Genomic DNA, 16,841 nt, shown 5'->3' with positions numbered 1-16,841 from the left:
TAGATTGGACTTTCCTTTTGTGTCCTAATTTGGCGAGTTTTATCGCTTGGATTGGACTTTCCCTGATTGACCGAAGTGGTTTTCGGCTTATTGCAGTCCGTTTCAGACGAACTGCTTGTTTCTTAAGCTGAATTGTGGTCTTGTATCTTCCTTAGAAGCTTGGACTCACAATTGTCTTTAATACATGATCTAAAAAGGGGATCAGCCTTTAAAGATCAATATACCTCAGTAATATTTATAAGAGACAAAACGCACATAGAGACTAAACGCACATAAAGACAAATAAAAAAGACGAAAAAGATTTTAAACTTTTATTAAACGACCAGCATAAAGGACAAATAGAAACATGAAAGCACATATCCCTAGGACCGAACTAGATACAAGACTGACCGGACCTTGTCTCTTACAAATGGAACTTCTTGAGGTTGGAAATATGCCATGTTCGGGGTACTTGTTCTCCTGACATGTGAGTCAATTTATAAGACCCTTTTCCCAGGACTTCTGACACCCGATACGGACCTTCCCATGTGGGTTCAAGTTTGCCCAGCTTTTCTGCTCGGCTTACTTCATTGTTTCTCAATACGAGATCTCCCACTTGAAACTGCAGCTTTTTCACCCTTTGGTTATAATACCGGGTTACTTGCTCCTTGTACTTGGCTGCTTTTATGCAGGCCAGTTCTCTTCTTTCTTCGGCAAGATCTAGTTCGGCTCTCAGTCCGTCATCATTCAGTTCTGTTGAGAAATTGAGTGTTCGGGGGCTGGGTATGCCGATCTCAACCGGAATTACGGCTTCAGTGCCGTACACTAGACTGTACAGAGTTTCACCGTTGGAGGTTTTTGGTGTAGTTCGGTAAGACCATAGGACTTGAGGAAGATTTTCTACCCATTGTCCTTTGGCTTGTTCTAACCGAGCTTTTAATCCTTTCACCAAAATACGGTTTGTTACTTCCGTTTGTCCGTTTGCTTGTGGGTGAGAGACCGAAGTGAACCGCTGTTGAATATTCAACTCTTGGCACCAATTCTTGAATGTCTTGTCGGTGAACTGAGTCCCATTATCCGAAATGAGGATATGGGGTATGCCAAATCGGCAAACTATGTTCTTCCAAACAAAATCCAATGCCTTCGAGCTCGTTATCATAGCTAATGGTTCAGCCTCCACCCACTTCGTGAAGTAGTCCACGGCAACGATCAAGAATTTCATTTGCCGAGGAGCTTGTGGTAGTGGTCCTACTATGTCTATGCCCCATTGCATAAAAGGCCAAGGGCTTTGCATAGCACATAGATCGGTCTGCGGCATCCTTGGGATATTTGCATGGATTTGGCACTTCGTACATTTCTTAACGAGCTGTACTGCTTCTTGTACCATAGTGGGCCAATAATATCCCCATCTCAGAACTTTTTTAGCTAAAGCTCTAGCTCCGATGTGGCTGCCGCACGATCCTTCATGAACTTCTCTAAGGATGTAGTCCGTCTCTTCTGGTCCTACACATCGCAATAACGGTTGAAGGTAGGACTTTCTATATAGGACTCCTTCATGAAGTTCATACCGAAGTGCTCGGCATGTGATTTTCCGAGCTTCTCTCTTATCCTCGGGCAGTTGTCCTTGATCTAGATACTTTGATATTGGCGTCATCCAGTTCGGCGAGCTGGTTACTGAAAGTACCTCAGCATCATCAATGCTTCTGTGCGGTAATTCCTCCACTTTTGAGCTCGGATATGAGGCCAACTTGCTTAAAGTATCTGCTCGGCCATTTTCCGCTCTGGGAATGCGGATTATCCGAAAATAAGAGAAACTTCGGCTAATGCTTTGCGCTTTGTCCAAGTATTTTTTCATCCTTTCATCTCGGGCTTCACTTGTACCCAACATGTGATTCACTATGACTTGTGAATCACAATGGATTTTGAGAGATTTGATAAATAGACTTTGCGCTAACCGAAGTCCGGCAAGAAGGGCTTCGTATTCGGCTTCGTTATTAGTGGTTGGGAATAAGAACCGAAGTGAATAAGTTACCTCGTGTCCGTCGGGAGCGATAAGTAGAATACCAGCTCCACTTCCCGTCTTATTCGAAGCTCCATCTACGAATCTAATCCAACAGTCCGGCGGCTCTACTTCGGGTTCCTGGGGCTGTGTTGGTTCATCATTGGTAGGGCTTTTCGGTTCGGCAATAATAGGGATTGCTTGATCGAACTTTGCCTCTACCAGAAAATCTGCCAAGGCTTGTCCCTTGATGGCTTTCCGAGGTAGATATTCTATTGAATGTTCTCCCAACTCTATGGCCCACTTGGCAATTCTGCCTGATGCTTCAGGCTTAGTCAAAACTTGCCGAAGTGGAAGATCGGTTAAGACGCATACCTTGTGAGCATAGAAATATGGCCGCAGTCTCCTTGCTGCATTTACTAACGCCAGAGCAATTTTTTCCAGAGGTTGATACCTTATTTCGGGACCTCTTAATGCTCGGCTTGTAAAGTAGAGGGGAAACTGCTTTAGGCCTTCTTTTCGTACAAGTACCGCGCTAATGGTTTGATCTGATGCCGCTAAATATAAGAATATCACTTCGGCATCTGTTGGAGCAGAGAGAATAGGGAGTTCGGCTAAATAACTTTTGAGTTCGTCAAAAGCCTTTTTCTGTTCGGCTCCCCACTCAAACTTTGGTGCCTTCTTCAAAACATTGAAGAACGGCAGTTGCTTTTCGGCTGCTTGGGAAAGGAATCTATTCAGTGCGGCTAGACATCCAGTTAGCCTTTGCACATCATGTATGGACTTCGGCATTGCCATGTTCTGAACAACTTGAACCTTTAGGGGATTTGCCTTGAGTCCGTCCTTTGAAACCCAACAACCCAGAAACTTTCCCGAATCTACCAAAAAGGTACATTTTTGGGGATTGAGTTTGAGGTTGGCTTTTTTGAGCACGTCGAGAGTTGATTTGAGATTGTCTTCGTAATCCGAAGTGCTTCTACTTTTAACAACTATGTCGTCAACATAGACTTCAACCTCTTTTCCGATCAGGTGCCGAAATAGCTTGTCTACCATCCTTTGATATGTGGCTCCGGCATTCTTTAAACCGAATGGCATCTTTTTATAAGCAAAAATGCCGAAGTCAGTAATGAAAGCCGTTTTTGAAGCATCATTCTCATCCATTAAAACTTGGTGGTATCCTTTATACAAATCAAGAAAACAGAAAATTTCGAAGCCTATCAAAGCTTCTACTTTTTTATCTATGTTCGGAAGGGGGTAGCAATCTTTAGGACAGTGCTTATTTAGATCGGTAAAATCTATGCACATCCGCCATCCTCCTTCTTTTTTCTTGATCATCACAGGATTGGCCACCCAAGAAGGATATTTTACTTCGAATAATACATCCGCTTTCAGTAATTGGCGGACTTCGTCATGGATGACTTGATTTCTTTCTGCCGCAAAGAGTCTTTGCTTCTGTTTTATAGGCCGGACTGAAGGATCAATATTTAACCGATGTGTAATTACCTCGGAAGACACTCCGGTCATGTCCAACGGAGACCACGCAAAGACATCTTTGTACTCTTTGAGGAGCTGGATGGTCTTTTCCCGGAGCAGAGGTGTTCCCGCGAAACCGATCTTGACCGTTCTGGATGGATCATCTTCGTATAACTGAACTGTCATCGAGTTCGGCTCCGGTGTGACTTCGGTCATTTCGCCTGCCTCTGACTCCGGCTGCTGTGATTGCTATGCTTGATGGTGCCGATCTGATTGCTCGGCACTTTTAAGCGCAATCTGCAAACATTCTTTTGCTCTCTTTTGATCACCTCGGATGACTGCAATCCCTCCTTTAGTGGGGATCTTGATTGTGAGGTGATAAGTAGAGCAAATGGCCCGAACTGTGTTGAGCCAGTCTCTTCCCAGGATGATGTTATACGGGGACCGAGCTTTTACCACAAAAAACTCGATCATCGTACTGGAGCTAGTAGGCGCTCTTCCCACCGTAATCGGAAGGCTGATAGTACCTTCAGGGCGGGTGTCTTCCTGGGCGAAACTTTTCAGAGGAAGTGGGGCCGGACTGAGCCGAGCTGGATCCACTTCCAGTTTATCAAAACATTCTTTAAAAAGAATGCTAACCGACGCTCCTGTATCCACAAACACTCTGTGGATCAGTTTGTTTGCCACTCCGGCTTGAATGACAATCGCGTCTTGATGAGGAGAAATGGCCGGGACGGGATCTGCATCTGAAAACGTGATTACTTCCTCCTTCTTCAGCCTTTTATGCATAGGCTCCTCTCGATTGACGCCTCTGCGTTCTGCTTTTAGAGACGACTTAGTCTTCCCGGCTGGGAGAGCGTCAATAGTCTGGATTACTCCGTCATATGGCGGCTCGTCATCATCTTCGGGATCCTGTTGCCTTTTAGGATCCTGAGGAGCGCAGTTCGCACCTCTCTGTTTCTTATTCTTCTTCGGCAGCTTGCTTTGGTATTTTTTTAACGTCCATGCTTTCACAAGAACATCAATACTTGCTGCCAAATTTCGGCACTCCTCGGTATCGTGACCGTGGTCTTGATGGTAGGAGCAGTACGTATCCTGACTTCGGCGCGTGGCTGATTTCGTCATCCGCTTTGGTTTTTCGAACATATCAGAATGCAGTTCGAAAATTTCCGCTCTCGACTTGTTCAATGGTACGAACTGAGCGGGCGGTTTCTCAAGATCGAGACGTGGTCCCAATCTGCCTTGTACCGGTGCCCTTTGAATTCTTTCAAAAGGAGTTCGGCGAGGAAGCCCCTGATCGCTATGATCGGGCTTCTTTTTGTCTCCACTGGATGAGCTGTCTAAAGACCGTTTTCGACGGTCTGCCTCATCGGCACGAGAAAACTGGTCCGCAATGTCCCACATCTCTTGAGCTGTTTGCGGACTGCACTCAACGAGCTTTCTGTAGAGAGCTCCGGGCAGAATTCCATTTTGGAATGCCGAAATGACAAGTAGATCATTGAGATCATCTACTTGTAGGCATTCCTTGTGGAATCTCGTCATGAAGTCGCTAATTTTTTCATCGCGACCTTGACGTATAGAAAGCAGCTGAGCCGAAGTGATTCGGGCTTCCGCTTTCTGGAAGAATCTCCTGTGAAAAGCATCCATTAGATCTCTGTAAGATCTAATGCTCCCTTGAGGGAGGCTGTCAAACCACCTTCTTGCGTTCCCGATAAGCAGCTCGGGAAACAGCTTACACATGTGAACCTCATTGAGACCTTGGTTCGCCATATTATACTGATAGCGTCCCAGGAAATCATGAGGATCCACTAACCCGTCATAAGTCATTGACGGAGTTCGGTAATTCTGTGGCAATGGAGTTCGGGTGATATCATCCGAAAATGGAGTCTTCAGCGCTCCATACATGGCGAATCCGACATCTCTTCGGTATGGTGGAGATGGAGTTCTCCTGTGATTTCGGTACCGAGGAGGAACAGGAACATGTCGGTGGTGAGGATTCTTTCTCCTGGAAGGTGCGACACTACTGCGGTAGTGACTTTCATGTCTGGAGGGGGAGGGAGAATCCGCCGTTTTCTTCTCCGGCTTCTGGCTCGTTTGCAGGAATGTTAAGAACTCATCCTGCTTCTCAGCCAAGAACAACTTGACAGCCTCATTCAAAGCGAGCTGCTGGGGAGGCTCGGTGCGATGACTTTTTGAGTGGTTTGTTCCTTCACCGTGAGAACTGGAGGCAGATTTCTCCCGAGGCTGTTTTCCAGACCTATGGGCTGGACTAGCTTCCTCACCTTCATCACGGACGGAAGTATGGGTATTATGTGATCTGGTACGCATTTTTTTTTTGGTAGAAAAGGATCAAAAACTCGCTTTTATCACAGTTTTGGTTCTCTGTTTCCCACAGACGGCGCCAGTGATGATGTGGCGAATTTTTGATGGGAATAAATGCAAGTAATAAATGATCACAACACGGAAAATTACGTGGTTCAAATTACTGAGGTAAATCTACGTCCACGGGAAGAAAAGAGGGCAAATTTGTATTGCTCGGTCTCGCTTACAGATTACAATACTGATTTGCTATATGAGATTCAGGATCTAGAGAGCTTAACCCTGGTCTATCTGATCTAAGTTCTATTTATACATTCGAACTAAGATCGTGGTTTGCAGCCCTGGTAGTGGGGTTGATAACTGCTTAATACCACTAAATAGATCGTGGGTGTAATGGAGGTCGTGGAGATCCTGCATGGGTCCACTATCTCCTTGTTCGGTCGAATACTGAGACCGAACTGCTGAACTTTGCCGATCAGCTTTTGCCGATATGAGAGTTGAGCTCGATTGGTCGGCTTTTACCGAGCTATAGGCTGTGACCGGACTCTTTGGTTGTGCCGAACTGATATCAGCTTTTGCCGATCTGAGAGTTGAGCTCGATTGGTCGGCTTTTACCGAGCTATAGGCTGTGACCGGACTCTTTGGTTGTGCCGAACTGATATCAGCTTTTGCCGATCTGAGAGTTGAGCTCGATTGGTCGACTTTTACCGAACTATAGGCTATGACCGAACTCTTTGGTTGTGCCGAACTGATACTCTTTCTTGGGTTTTGGGCTGATGGGCCGTCACTGCTATTGGGCTCGCAATTATTGTTTAGTTGTTTAGTCCGTATCCCATCATTTACATATTTTATTTTCTAGGTATACAATACAGTACATTAAACAATAATGTAATTATTGAATTTGTGAACAACAAAAATCTGTCCACTTGAATAAAAAAAGAAAGTAATAAAAAATAAGAATAAAGAAGCAAAATAATTTACGTAAATCCATGATATAAGAAGGTGACGCGATAGCTCATGAGCGGTAGCCGACATCCGAAGCGTGACGTCACACGTGACCTCTTCATCCGCAACTAACTCACTGACACGTCATCATTTATCAAATTAAATTTACTAAAAAACACAAAAAGCCACCCGACACCTCACTTGTGGGGCCCGAACCCAACCACTCCGCCAAATTTTCCGCCCGTAAACCCGACCCGACCCGACCCGACCCGACCCGAATCCGGTCGGTGGAATTTTCACCTTTTTACCTATTAAACACCATTTTTTCCCCTAGAAATTCATTACTGTTCTTGTCAAATTGGGTTAGTGGGTCGATTGAAAAACACATTTTTAGGCGAATTTCTGTAGTGAATTCGTCTGCAATTTACTGGGACCCGTGATTAGAGAAATGAGTTATGCGAAATTGAGCTGGAACAAGTGTCGACTTCACTGTTAAATTAAAATCAAAAGCTATTTTTCCTCAGTCAACTCGCGCAATTTCTTTGATTCCATCACGAAATTTCATTAAACCCACGTGGGTCCCTCTTTGGACTGTTTTCTCCCTTGAATTCTAAGCTTTAATTTTTGTGTTTTGGGTTGGGTGGTCTCTGGATCTAGCTCAATTGCAAATTTCTCCTCCTTTTTCATCGCCAGCTTGAATAAGGTAAGGTTTAATTTCAATTTTTTGGTCCCATTCATGAATTCGTCTTTAAAAAGTGTTCTTGATTTAAGGGCTTGTTTGTTTTTTTAATTTTATTTCAGCCGCGCCAAGAATCAAGAACACGTGAAATCCGTGGTGAATTGGTGTTATAATCGAGGGAGAGGAAAAAAAACGTGTTGATTTGATGTAATTGTGTATTCTGTGGCTTTGTTGAAAAGGGGTGCCGTAGTATTTGATTCTTGGCAACAGGGAATTTCTGCCGTGTGTTGCTTCTTTGGCATCATGATTCTCTCTCCTTTTTCTCTACATAAGGGTGGGAGGAATTTGATGGTGGTGTTGTCAAATCGTTGCTGTTTCCTAGCATTTGTGAAGGGCATGAAATATCTTGAGTTTGTTTTTGGTTAGAGCTTTTTCAACAGGTAGATTCAATATGAATGCTGTGGGAATTCGAATTCATCTTAGGTAGGAATAGGAAGGAACAAACAAACTCTTTGCTCATATGCTGTGGTGAATTGGTGATGGATACCTCTGCAGAGCCATCATCTTCAATCAGCTTCACCTCCTCCTCCCGTTTCTCGAATGGATTGACCTCGAGCAACAGCATGCACGCCTCCGGTGGTGGATCGGATGCAGGGCCGAATCTCGAAATCATCAGCTTGAGAAAGCTGAGTAGCAATTTGGGGCTGCTGTTGTCGGATTCTGGTGGCGACTTTAGTGATGCGGAGGTTGTGGTGGAAGAGAGTAGCGTGGGCGTGCACCGGTGCATCTTGGCTGCCCGGAGCAAGTTTTTCAGTGACTTGTTTGCCAAGGATAAGGTTGTTGGTGGGAAGGAAGGGAAGCCGAGGTATTACATGGCGAATATGTTGCCTTATGGCAAGGTTGGATACGAGGCGTTTGCGATCTTCTTGAGCTACTTGTACACGGGGAAGCTTAGAGCTTCCCCGTCAGAGGTGTCTACTTGTGTGGATAGTTTGTGTGCTCACGATGCCTGCAGGCCCGTGATCGACTTTGCTGTGGAGTTGATGTATGCATCCACCATTTTTCAAGTCTCCGAGCTTGTTTCTCTTTTTCAGGTATAAAATGGCTAAGAACTCTACTCGTTTGTTCAAGAATCGGATAATGCTTGTTTGTATGCCTTTTTCGTTGTGATGAACTAATGAGTTATGAGATGTTTTCGTATGTATGAACTAATTGTGAATCGTTATGAGGTATAATTGTGAGTCTTGAGTTGTTTTTAGATGGACTAATGTTCGAACAAGTTAGGTGGCGTTCGGTTGCCATGACTAATATTATGAGACTATCTATCTAGGATTAAGTTGTGGGATTATTTTAGTTGGAGGGGGAGGCTATGACTGATTATCATGAGACTATCCATCTAGGATTAAGTTGAAGGGTTCAATCTTATGAACCAAACATGATACATATTTAATCATGAGATTTAATCTTGCCAACCGAACACCCCCTTAATGTATAGTTTGTAGATAAAACTAGTAAGTGCTTTCTCCTTTGCGAAAATCCGAGCATTTAGTGATGCAACCTTGAATTGCAGCGTCGCCTTGTGAATTTGGTTGGGAAGGCTGTTGTAGAGGATGTCATCCCGATTCTCACAGTCGCGTTCCATTGTCAATTGAGCCAGCTCCTCACCGTGTGTGCCCGCAGGGTAGCTCAGTCGGACCTTGAGACGATCTTCATTGAGAAGGTCCTCCTGTCTAGTGTTGCAGAGGATATTAAATTGCTTCGTCTCAATTTCCAATCAGAGCAAGAAAATCAAGCGCCTCCCGTGGTGGATCCTATTCTCGAGAAGCACATCAAGAGAATACACAAGGCGTTGGACTCGGACGATATCGAGCTCGTGAGGCTTCTTCTGACCGAGTCCGATGTAACCCTGGACGAGGCCTGTGCTCTGCATTACTCCGCAGCGTTTTGTGATCCCAAGATAGTTTCGGAGGTGCTCAGTCTAGGTTTAGCCGACGTCAATTTGAGGAATTCACGGGGCTACACGGTGCTCCACGTTGCTGCTAGGCGGAAGGAGCCGTCGATTATAGTGTCGCTTCTGACCAAAGGAGCGTCTGCAGCAGAGCCGACTTTCGATGGGCATAGCGCTGTTAGTATCTGCAGGAGGCTGACGAGGCTGAAGGAGTATCAGATGAAACGAGAGAAAGGGCAGGAGGCGAACAAGGACCGAATATGCATCGACGTGTTAGAGAGAGAGATGCGGAGGAATCCAACCGCAGGGCACGCGTCTTTCTTGTCCCTCGCGATGGCCGATGATCTGCACATGAAATTGCTATACTTGGAAGACCGAGGTAGCTCGTTGATTTTGATTTTATAACTCGATTAGTAGTTCTTGATGTTTGTGTTATCGTATTTTACAGTGGCGTTTGCTCGGATGTTCTTCCCTACCGAAGCGAAGTTGGCTATGGAAATCGCGTACGCTGAGTCGACGTCGGACCTTGCTGGCCTTCTCGCATCAAGGGGTTCGAGCGGGAACTTGATGGAGGTGGACTTGAACGAGACGCCCGCCTCCCAAAATAAACGGCTCATTTCAAAAATGGAAACCTTATCTAGAACAGGTATAAGACGCTTCTCCTCCAACCAATAGGTCTGAATGTTGTCTATGATGGGGCCACTAACTCCAGTCGTTTTTCGGTGGCAGTTGAGTTGGGACGGCGATACTTCCCGAATTGCTCGCAGGTGCTGGACAAGTTCATGGAAGACGACTTGCCCGATGCGCTCTACCTTGAGACGGGCACCCCGGAAGAGCAGAAGATGAAGCGGACGCGCTTCATGGAGCTCAAAGACGAGGTTCATCGAGCGTTCAGCAAGGACAAAGCGAAGCTCCATCGCTCCGGGTTTTCGTCGACGTCTTCCTCCTTCAAAGACTGCAAACCTCACAAAATATATAAAATTTGAGAAAAGAAATAGAAAGGAAGAAACAAAGACAGAAATGTTCTTGCACTGTTTTCTACACTCGTAGAGATGTGTTTTTAGCAAATTCTTGTAATAAATGTTTTAAGATGCATCAGTTACTGACCTTGTTTATTGAAAGGCAGTTTCTAATTTCTTGATTTTGTGAAGATGTGTAATTTTTAGCTTTTAGTATTTATATAGTAAGTTTATTCGTTTTAGAATTTATTGGTAAATTTACCATGATGCATTATAGGTATGGGCTAAAACTGGGTTTCTATGCCAAATTGTAATAGATAAAAAATTAATATTAATATTTGGGTATAATTTGTGTGTTTACATACAAATGGAGTATACAATTAAGCCTTCCTGTTTTAGATTTTGCTAATGTGGCTTAAGATTGGGATATGAAACAATCTGCCTCAATTTACAATGTGACATGTAATTGATGCATTTTTGTTATGGCCCAAAACATTAGTCATTCCATTCAATTCAAGATAGCCACATTCACCTACGAGATTTTAGGTGGATTGTTGCAAGGAGTAAAGTAAAAAAAAGATATTTGAATATTTTATTAAGGAGAGAAGGGAGAGATAGTTAATTTCAAAAGTAAAAAATACACATTTTAAATTTTTAATTGAGACAAATAAAAAAGGAAAGATAGTGATCTTGAATAAGACGGAGGGAGTATCTTATACAGCTACTACTATTTTTTAACTAAAAACAGATTTGTTGGTGGCGAATTGGACCAGGCAAAAGATAAGAAAATTGCTATAATATAGATATGATATTTTATTAAACTTTAATGTGATATTTTATTAAACTTTAACGTGGCGTTAATCCGAATCTATATTGCAATTAAAAATTGTGATCGATTTTACCCTCTAATTAGCTGGATTATTGCCGCTTGTCATCTACAAAATCTATCAAAATTATTTTATGATAATTTGGTAATAGTAGTAATTTTTTCTGTTCCACCACATTTTTCTCATGTCGAATGTTGCTTTCCAAACGCCATGACAAGGCAAAATCAAATATATACAGTACTTAGTAGTAGTATTTTTTTCATCATAGATAATCCAAAACATTAAACAAATTGATTTAAAAAAATTGGCGGCGAATATTAATGTTAAGGAGAACAATCTTATCAGACTTAAACACGTTCATGTAGTTAGTGTCAAATAGATTCACTATATCTATTGACCAAATCCAATAAATGTGAAAGCCAACCAATCAATATATCAGCACCACTTAAATTAATAGTAGTATACTAAAAAAATGTTCCCTAGCAACAATTTTTTGTGTATTTATAGAAGCCACATATACTTGAGATTTATGTCACAAGTCGCTAAAAGAAATAATTCAATAATATTCAAAACTATCACAAGATGGAGCACAAGAATCATATTGCTTCAATCACTACTGCTTCTCGACCTCTTGCAAATTTTCACCCAAATGTATGGGGAGATCGCTTCCTTGTCTACACTCCACAACCATGCAAGGTAATAAATTTTCGATACGAGATTTTATATATATTTTAATACTATCACCATCCGTGTCTATATAAGTTATACAGTACATATTCAATCACAATATAAGAGAGTTGACAATGATATAAATTACGTGTACGTCAATGTTAGCTACACGATACATATTTGAACTTTATACTAATATGATATCGCATGTTATCAATGCAAGTTATACGTAATTCAGTGATGCACACTCGAACTCCACATTAAAATGATAGTGCCTGTTTTGGGCTAAGCCCATCACGGTTTTGTTTTTGTGGTGATCACTACCTTTTCCGTACTAATGGAATTTAAGAAACACTTATACATTGTTTCGCTTTTTTTTGTTCATCGACCTGGAATGAGTTTGCACCCCAACATGAATTTAATGAAATGTTGTGTGACATAGGATGGTGAAAAGGAATTGGTTGAGAAGCTAAAAGAGGAAGTGAGAGAAGAGCTAAAGGAGGCATCTAACGACATCATAGGGTTACTGAAATTGGTGGATGCAATACAAAGATTGGGCATTGAGTATCACTTTGAAGAAGAGATCGATCAAGCTATGCAAAAATTGTCCCAAATTTTTAAAGATTTTTGCAATGACAAAGATGATTTATACACCATTGCTCTTGGTTTTCGCCTTTTAAGACAACATGGATACAAAATATCATGCAGTAAGTAATTAATTTTCCCATTTTATTATTTATTTTTGAAATTTTGAGTTTAGGATCTTGAAAAATTCAAGTTCTTCTACTATTGTGATATAGCATCAAATTTTGCACAATGATCCCAAGCTCCCAAGTCCCAAGTGACCAAGCAAACCCCAACAACCACGAGACCAATTTTTTAAAATTATTATACTCTTATCGTTCCACAGTATGTTGTACGATTTTTAAATAACAGAAAACGAAATTACATGAGACATTTAATAAGGATTTGATAATGGTTATGAATTTATAACTTGTGAAGTGAGACATACTTACATATAATAATTTTAGAAAAAATTGTGATTTACTTATTAAAAATAGTAAAATGAAATAAGAGATTTAATAAAGGTTGTTCCAAAAATGAAAAATTGATATAGGACGAATGGAGTCTTCAATTTGTAGTTTGTATTTTGTACTCCATATTTCTAATTTTCTTTTAATTCAAATTATTTTTTATGATAAGGTATATTCGAGAAATTTAAGGATGATGTAAATGGAAGTAGCAAGGCTCCCGACACAGCGGAGGGTATTATGGGAATCCTTGAATTTTTCGAGGCCACGCATCTGAGAGTCAACGGCGAAGACATTCTAGATGACGGCTACGTTTCTAGTCGGAAGCTTCTAGAATCTTCTTTGCCGCTTCTAACCAATCCCGTTGCTGAGCAAGTGGACCACGCGCTGCACCAATACTCGAAACGCAGGGGACTGCCACGTGTCGAGGCGAGGCACTACATCTCCATCTACGGCCAATTTGACTCTCATCATCCAAAACTTCTCAAGCTTGCAAAGTTGGATTTCAACATGCTGCAGGATATGCACAAAGAGGAGCTAAGTGAGCTCTATAGGTAAGCCTTTTTTTCTACTTTTACGAGACGAGAAACACATCTTTAGATCCTTGTAGTTTCAATTCACATGAGTTTAAAAATGCAAGTTAATTACGTCTTGTTGTGTTGATATTAAATATTATTGATTTGTGGGTAGGTGGTGGAAAGATTTGGAGGTTCCGACAAAGTTATTTTATGCGAGAGATCGAATGGTGGAGTGCTACTTTTGGATACTGGGAGTCTATTTCGAACCAAAATATGCTAAGGGTAGACAGATTACAACCAAAATGATTGCAACAGCATCGCTGTTTGATGATTCCTTTGACGCCTATGCTACTTTTGAAGAATTGGAGCTCTTTATGGTAGCAATTGAAAGGTTAGCTTTCTTAAATTAGAAATTATGCAAAATACTAAGACCATCAACAATGCACGTCATATACTATTAAACTCTAAAACGGACTGTAACTCATCCTTTCAAATTCTACGCCATGTCACAATTCCAACAACTTCATACCCAAATCACACTACAACTTAATTAGTCCTAGACTCATAGGGGTCTAAGGCCCAGTCCCGGACCCCTACTTTTGTGGCCCAGTCCAAAAATCCCTACCCTTGCCGATGCGCTAAGAGAAACATAGTTGACAATTAATGCTAGTCGATCTTATGATTACAGGTGGAGCATGTCGTGTTTGGATGAAATTCCGGAATATATGAGAGGTTTTTACAAGGCACTATTGGAAGCCTTTGAAGATATTGAGGAATATATGCTCAAAAGGGGACTTTGTATCGCCTTGGCTATGGAATTGAAGCAGTAATTACTAAAACATAACTCCCTTTTGAATTTTGTTGGTGGAATTCAAATTCATAATATTGCTCAATCTTATCTTATGATTACAATATGCAAAGTTATACAAATACTCCAAACAATTTTTATTTTTTTTGTTATGTTTGCCCAATTAATATAAATACTGACAAAATATTATATTGTGGGCATGGGCAGATGAAAGTGATGGCTCGAGACTATTTTACTGAGATTAAATGGAGGGAAGAAAAGTACAAACCGGAGAGCGAGGAGTACATGCATGTTGCAACGGCTAGCACGGCTTATACTTCACTAATTATTTGCTCATTTCTTGGAATGGGAGATTGTGTGACAAAAGAAGCATTCGAATTTGTGCTATCTAAGCAAGATATTGTGAAAGCTACCTTAAATATTTGCAGACTCACTGATGATATTATGGGACATGAGGTAATTATTTTAACTATCTACTCTTTTTTTTAAATTTAATTTAGTACTATAATTTTATTTATTTTTCAGTTTGAGAGGAAAAGAGAGCACATACCATCTATGGTGGAGTGCTACACAGAGGAGCATAACAAATCAAAGGAAGAAGCTGTTGATGAATTGCTGAAGCGGATTGAGACAGCGTGGAAGCTCATAAACGAGGCCTTTCTCAAACCAACTAAAATTCCGACCCCTCCACTTTCCCGTATTCTCAATTTCGCCCGTGTGATTGAGGTTATTTACAGCAAGGGCGATTGGTACACACATGTAGGTCCGGAAATGCAAAACCTCATCACTCAACTTCTCATCGACCCCGTCCCGTGAGATCTGCTATGGTGACTCGTTCCGTGACGAGTTAACATAAATTATATAGGTCTTGGATAAAGAATGTACTTTATTGCTAGTTAAAATGGATCAAGTTAAAATTAAATTATATAGGTCTTTGGAATAAAAGTGTACTTTATTGCTAAAATGTATATAGATCATATAATGTGTACATTCAGTGATGTAATGTGAAGTATTAATCATGTAACAGAGAGTTTATTTTATGTGCTAATTAAAATGAAAGCTTCAACAATTTTCCTCATGATACAAAATGCGATTAATATGTGTACATTTAATGAATGTACACATATTAAACCGGAATTGTATACTAATCAGGTAAATCGGGACTTCTAAATGGCAGATGAACCAAAATAATAAACCGGACTTCTAATTGGACAAGGAGAAGTACATTGATGTACTTACAAAATAATGAGTGAAAAACTAAATTTTTTATTTATTTCGGATATGCTTGCTTTCCTTGTTATTAACCTTTAAATATAGGTTTTCTTTTACATATTTTCTTAATTATGAATTTATAAACATTACAATTACTTTGTCATTAAATTATTAAATACGGAGTATGTTAAGAAAATCATAATTTACAATGGAATTAAGTATTTTTATAAATAGCTAATAGGATTAACAATTCACTATTACTCCCTCCGTCCCTAGTTATTTGAGTCATTTTTCATTTTAGGTAATCCCAAATTACTTGAGTCATTTCTTTTTTTAGTTAAAAACCAAACATCTAATCCTACATACTTTATTCTTTCTTACTTTATTCTGTCATCTACTTATTTTGTCTTTATTTAACTCACTAAACACCATTTTCTTAAATCTCGGGTCGAAAAGAAACACCTAAAGTAACGTGGGACGGATAGAGTATATATGAAGGACACAAAGGTCTTTTTACACCTTATCTTGAATTATATCTTGATGAACCAAAATTTATAAATTAATTAATATTTTAAGATAATTATTAACAATGAAAATAGCATTATGGATTAATATTCTCTCTCATTTCTGTCTCTCTCTCATTCATTGTTGCGGTTGGAGATTCGATTCACAGCATTGACGAATTTGATCACTCACCATTTCCATTTCCTCAATTCCTCCATAATCTTACATCGATTCTACTTTCCTTTCACATGTCTTACATGTCTTACAAACTATTGTTTTATTGTTTATATACGTGTCTTTTTTACTTGTTTTGTACATCATTTTATCTTTTTATGATGATGATATTGTCCATATTATACTTTTTAGTCACTATAAAATAAAAAAAGAGTTGTTTACCGAGCACCAAAGTGCTCGGCAAAAAGGGGAAAATGCTCGGTATATCCCACTTTACCGAGCACTTTAGGTGGTCGGTATTTGCTTCGTCGGCATTTTTCTTCGAGCGCTTGTTGTTGCTCGGCGAGCTGGTCAACTAACCCGGCAGTGGCGAGCACTTCAATGTGCTCGGCAGGGCGAGCACCTCCATGTGCTCGGCAGTTTCGAGAGGTGGGGTTTGGATGTAGCGAGGTGGGGTTTGGAGGTTTGGTATAGTTGTCGCGATTGCGTTTGATAACCCAACCACTCTTTTTTAATGAAGCTAATCATTCTCACAAAAACTTGAATCAAATACAGTTCGCGGACCGCGCGCAAGCGGCGGGTTTCGCGCCATTTCAGCAAGGCGATTTTTTTTTTCATTTTAATATATTTTTCTATCTTTAAGTAACTCCATTCTTCTTCTACACTTATAATTTTTGAAATCGTATTGGTATTTTAGTCTATGTTAGTACATATTTACGAGCACAAGTAAAGGTGCTTGCAATGTTGTTAGCACAAGTCAAAAAAGTTTTCCGAGCAAATACGGTGCTCGTATTGGT

The 16,841-nt window shown here is 40.8% G+C and overlaps 2 protein-coding genes across 2 annotated transcripts; both read left to right on the top strand.

Annotated features, from left to right (window-relative positions):
• Positions 1-7,138: 7,138 nt before the first annotated feature.
• LOC121775127 (BTB/POZ domain and ankyrin repeat-containing protein NPR1-like) lies at positions 7,139-10,486 on the top strand. The gene is made up of 5 exons (XM_042172108.1): positions 7,139-7,418; positions 7,517-8,488; positions 8,965-9,721; positions 9,791-9,988; positions 10,072-10,486. Exons 2-5 carry the CDS (start codon positions 7,850-7,852, stop codon positions 10,326-10,328), a joined length of 1,851 nt encoding a protein of 616 aa, XP_042028042.1. The 5' UTR covers positions 7,139-7,418; positions 7,517-7,849; the 3' UTR covers positions 10,329-10,486.
• A 1,197-nt stretch (positions 10,487-11,683) lies between these two features.
• Positions 11,684-15,202, top strand: LOC121775128 (bifunctional sesquiterpene synthase 1-like). Its single transcript, XM_042172109.1, is given in 8 exon segments — positions 11,684-11,824; positions 12,240-12,504; positions 13,001-13,382; positions 13,519-13,737; positions 14,035-14,132; positions 14,135-14,172; positions 14,362-14,610; positions 14,680-15,202. Coding segments are annotated over 8 exon segments (1,656 nt in total). The 5' UTR covers positions 11,684-11,710; the 3' UTR covers positions 14,971-15,202.
• The last annotated feature ends 1,639 nt before the right edge of the window (positions 15,203-16,841 follow it).

Source organism: Salvia splendens, chromosome 17 (genome assembly GCF_004379255.2).
Source record: "Salvia splendens isolate huo1 chromosome 17, SspV2, whole genome shotgun sequence".
In the NCBI taxonomy this organism is placed as follows: domain Eukaryota; kingdom Viridiplantae; phylum Streptophyta; class Magnoliopsida; order Lamiales; family Lamiaceae; genus Salvia; species Salvia splendens.
The sequence above is the reverse complement of the archived record's forward strand: the minus strand, read 5'-3'. Positions and strand labels throughout refer to the sequence as shown.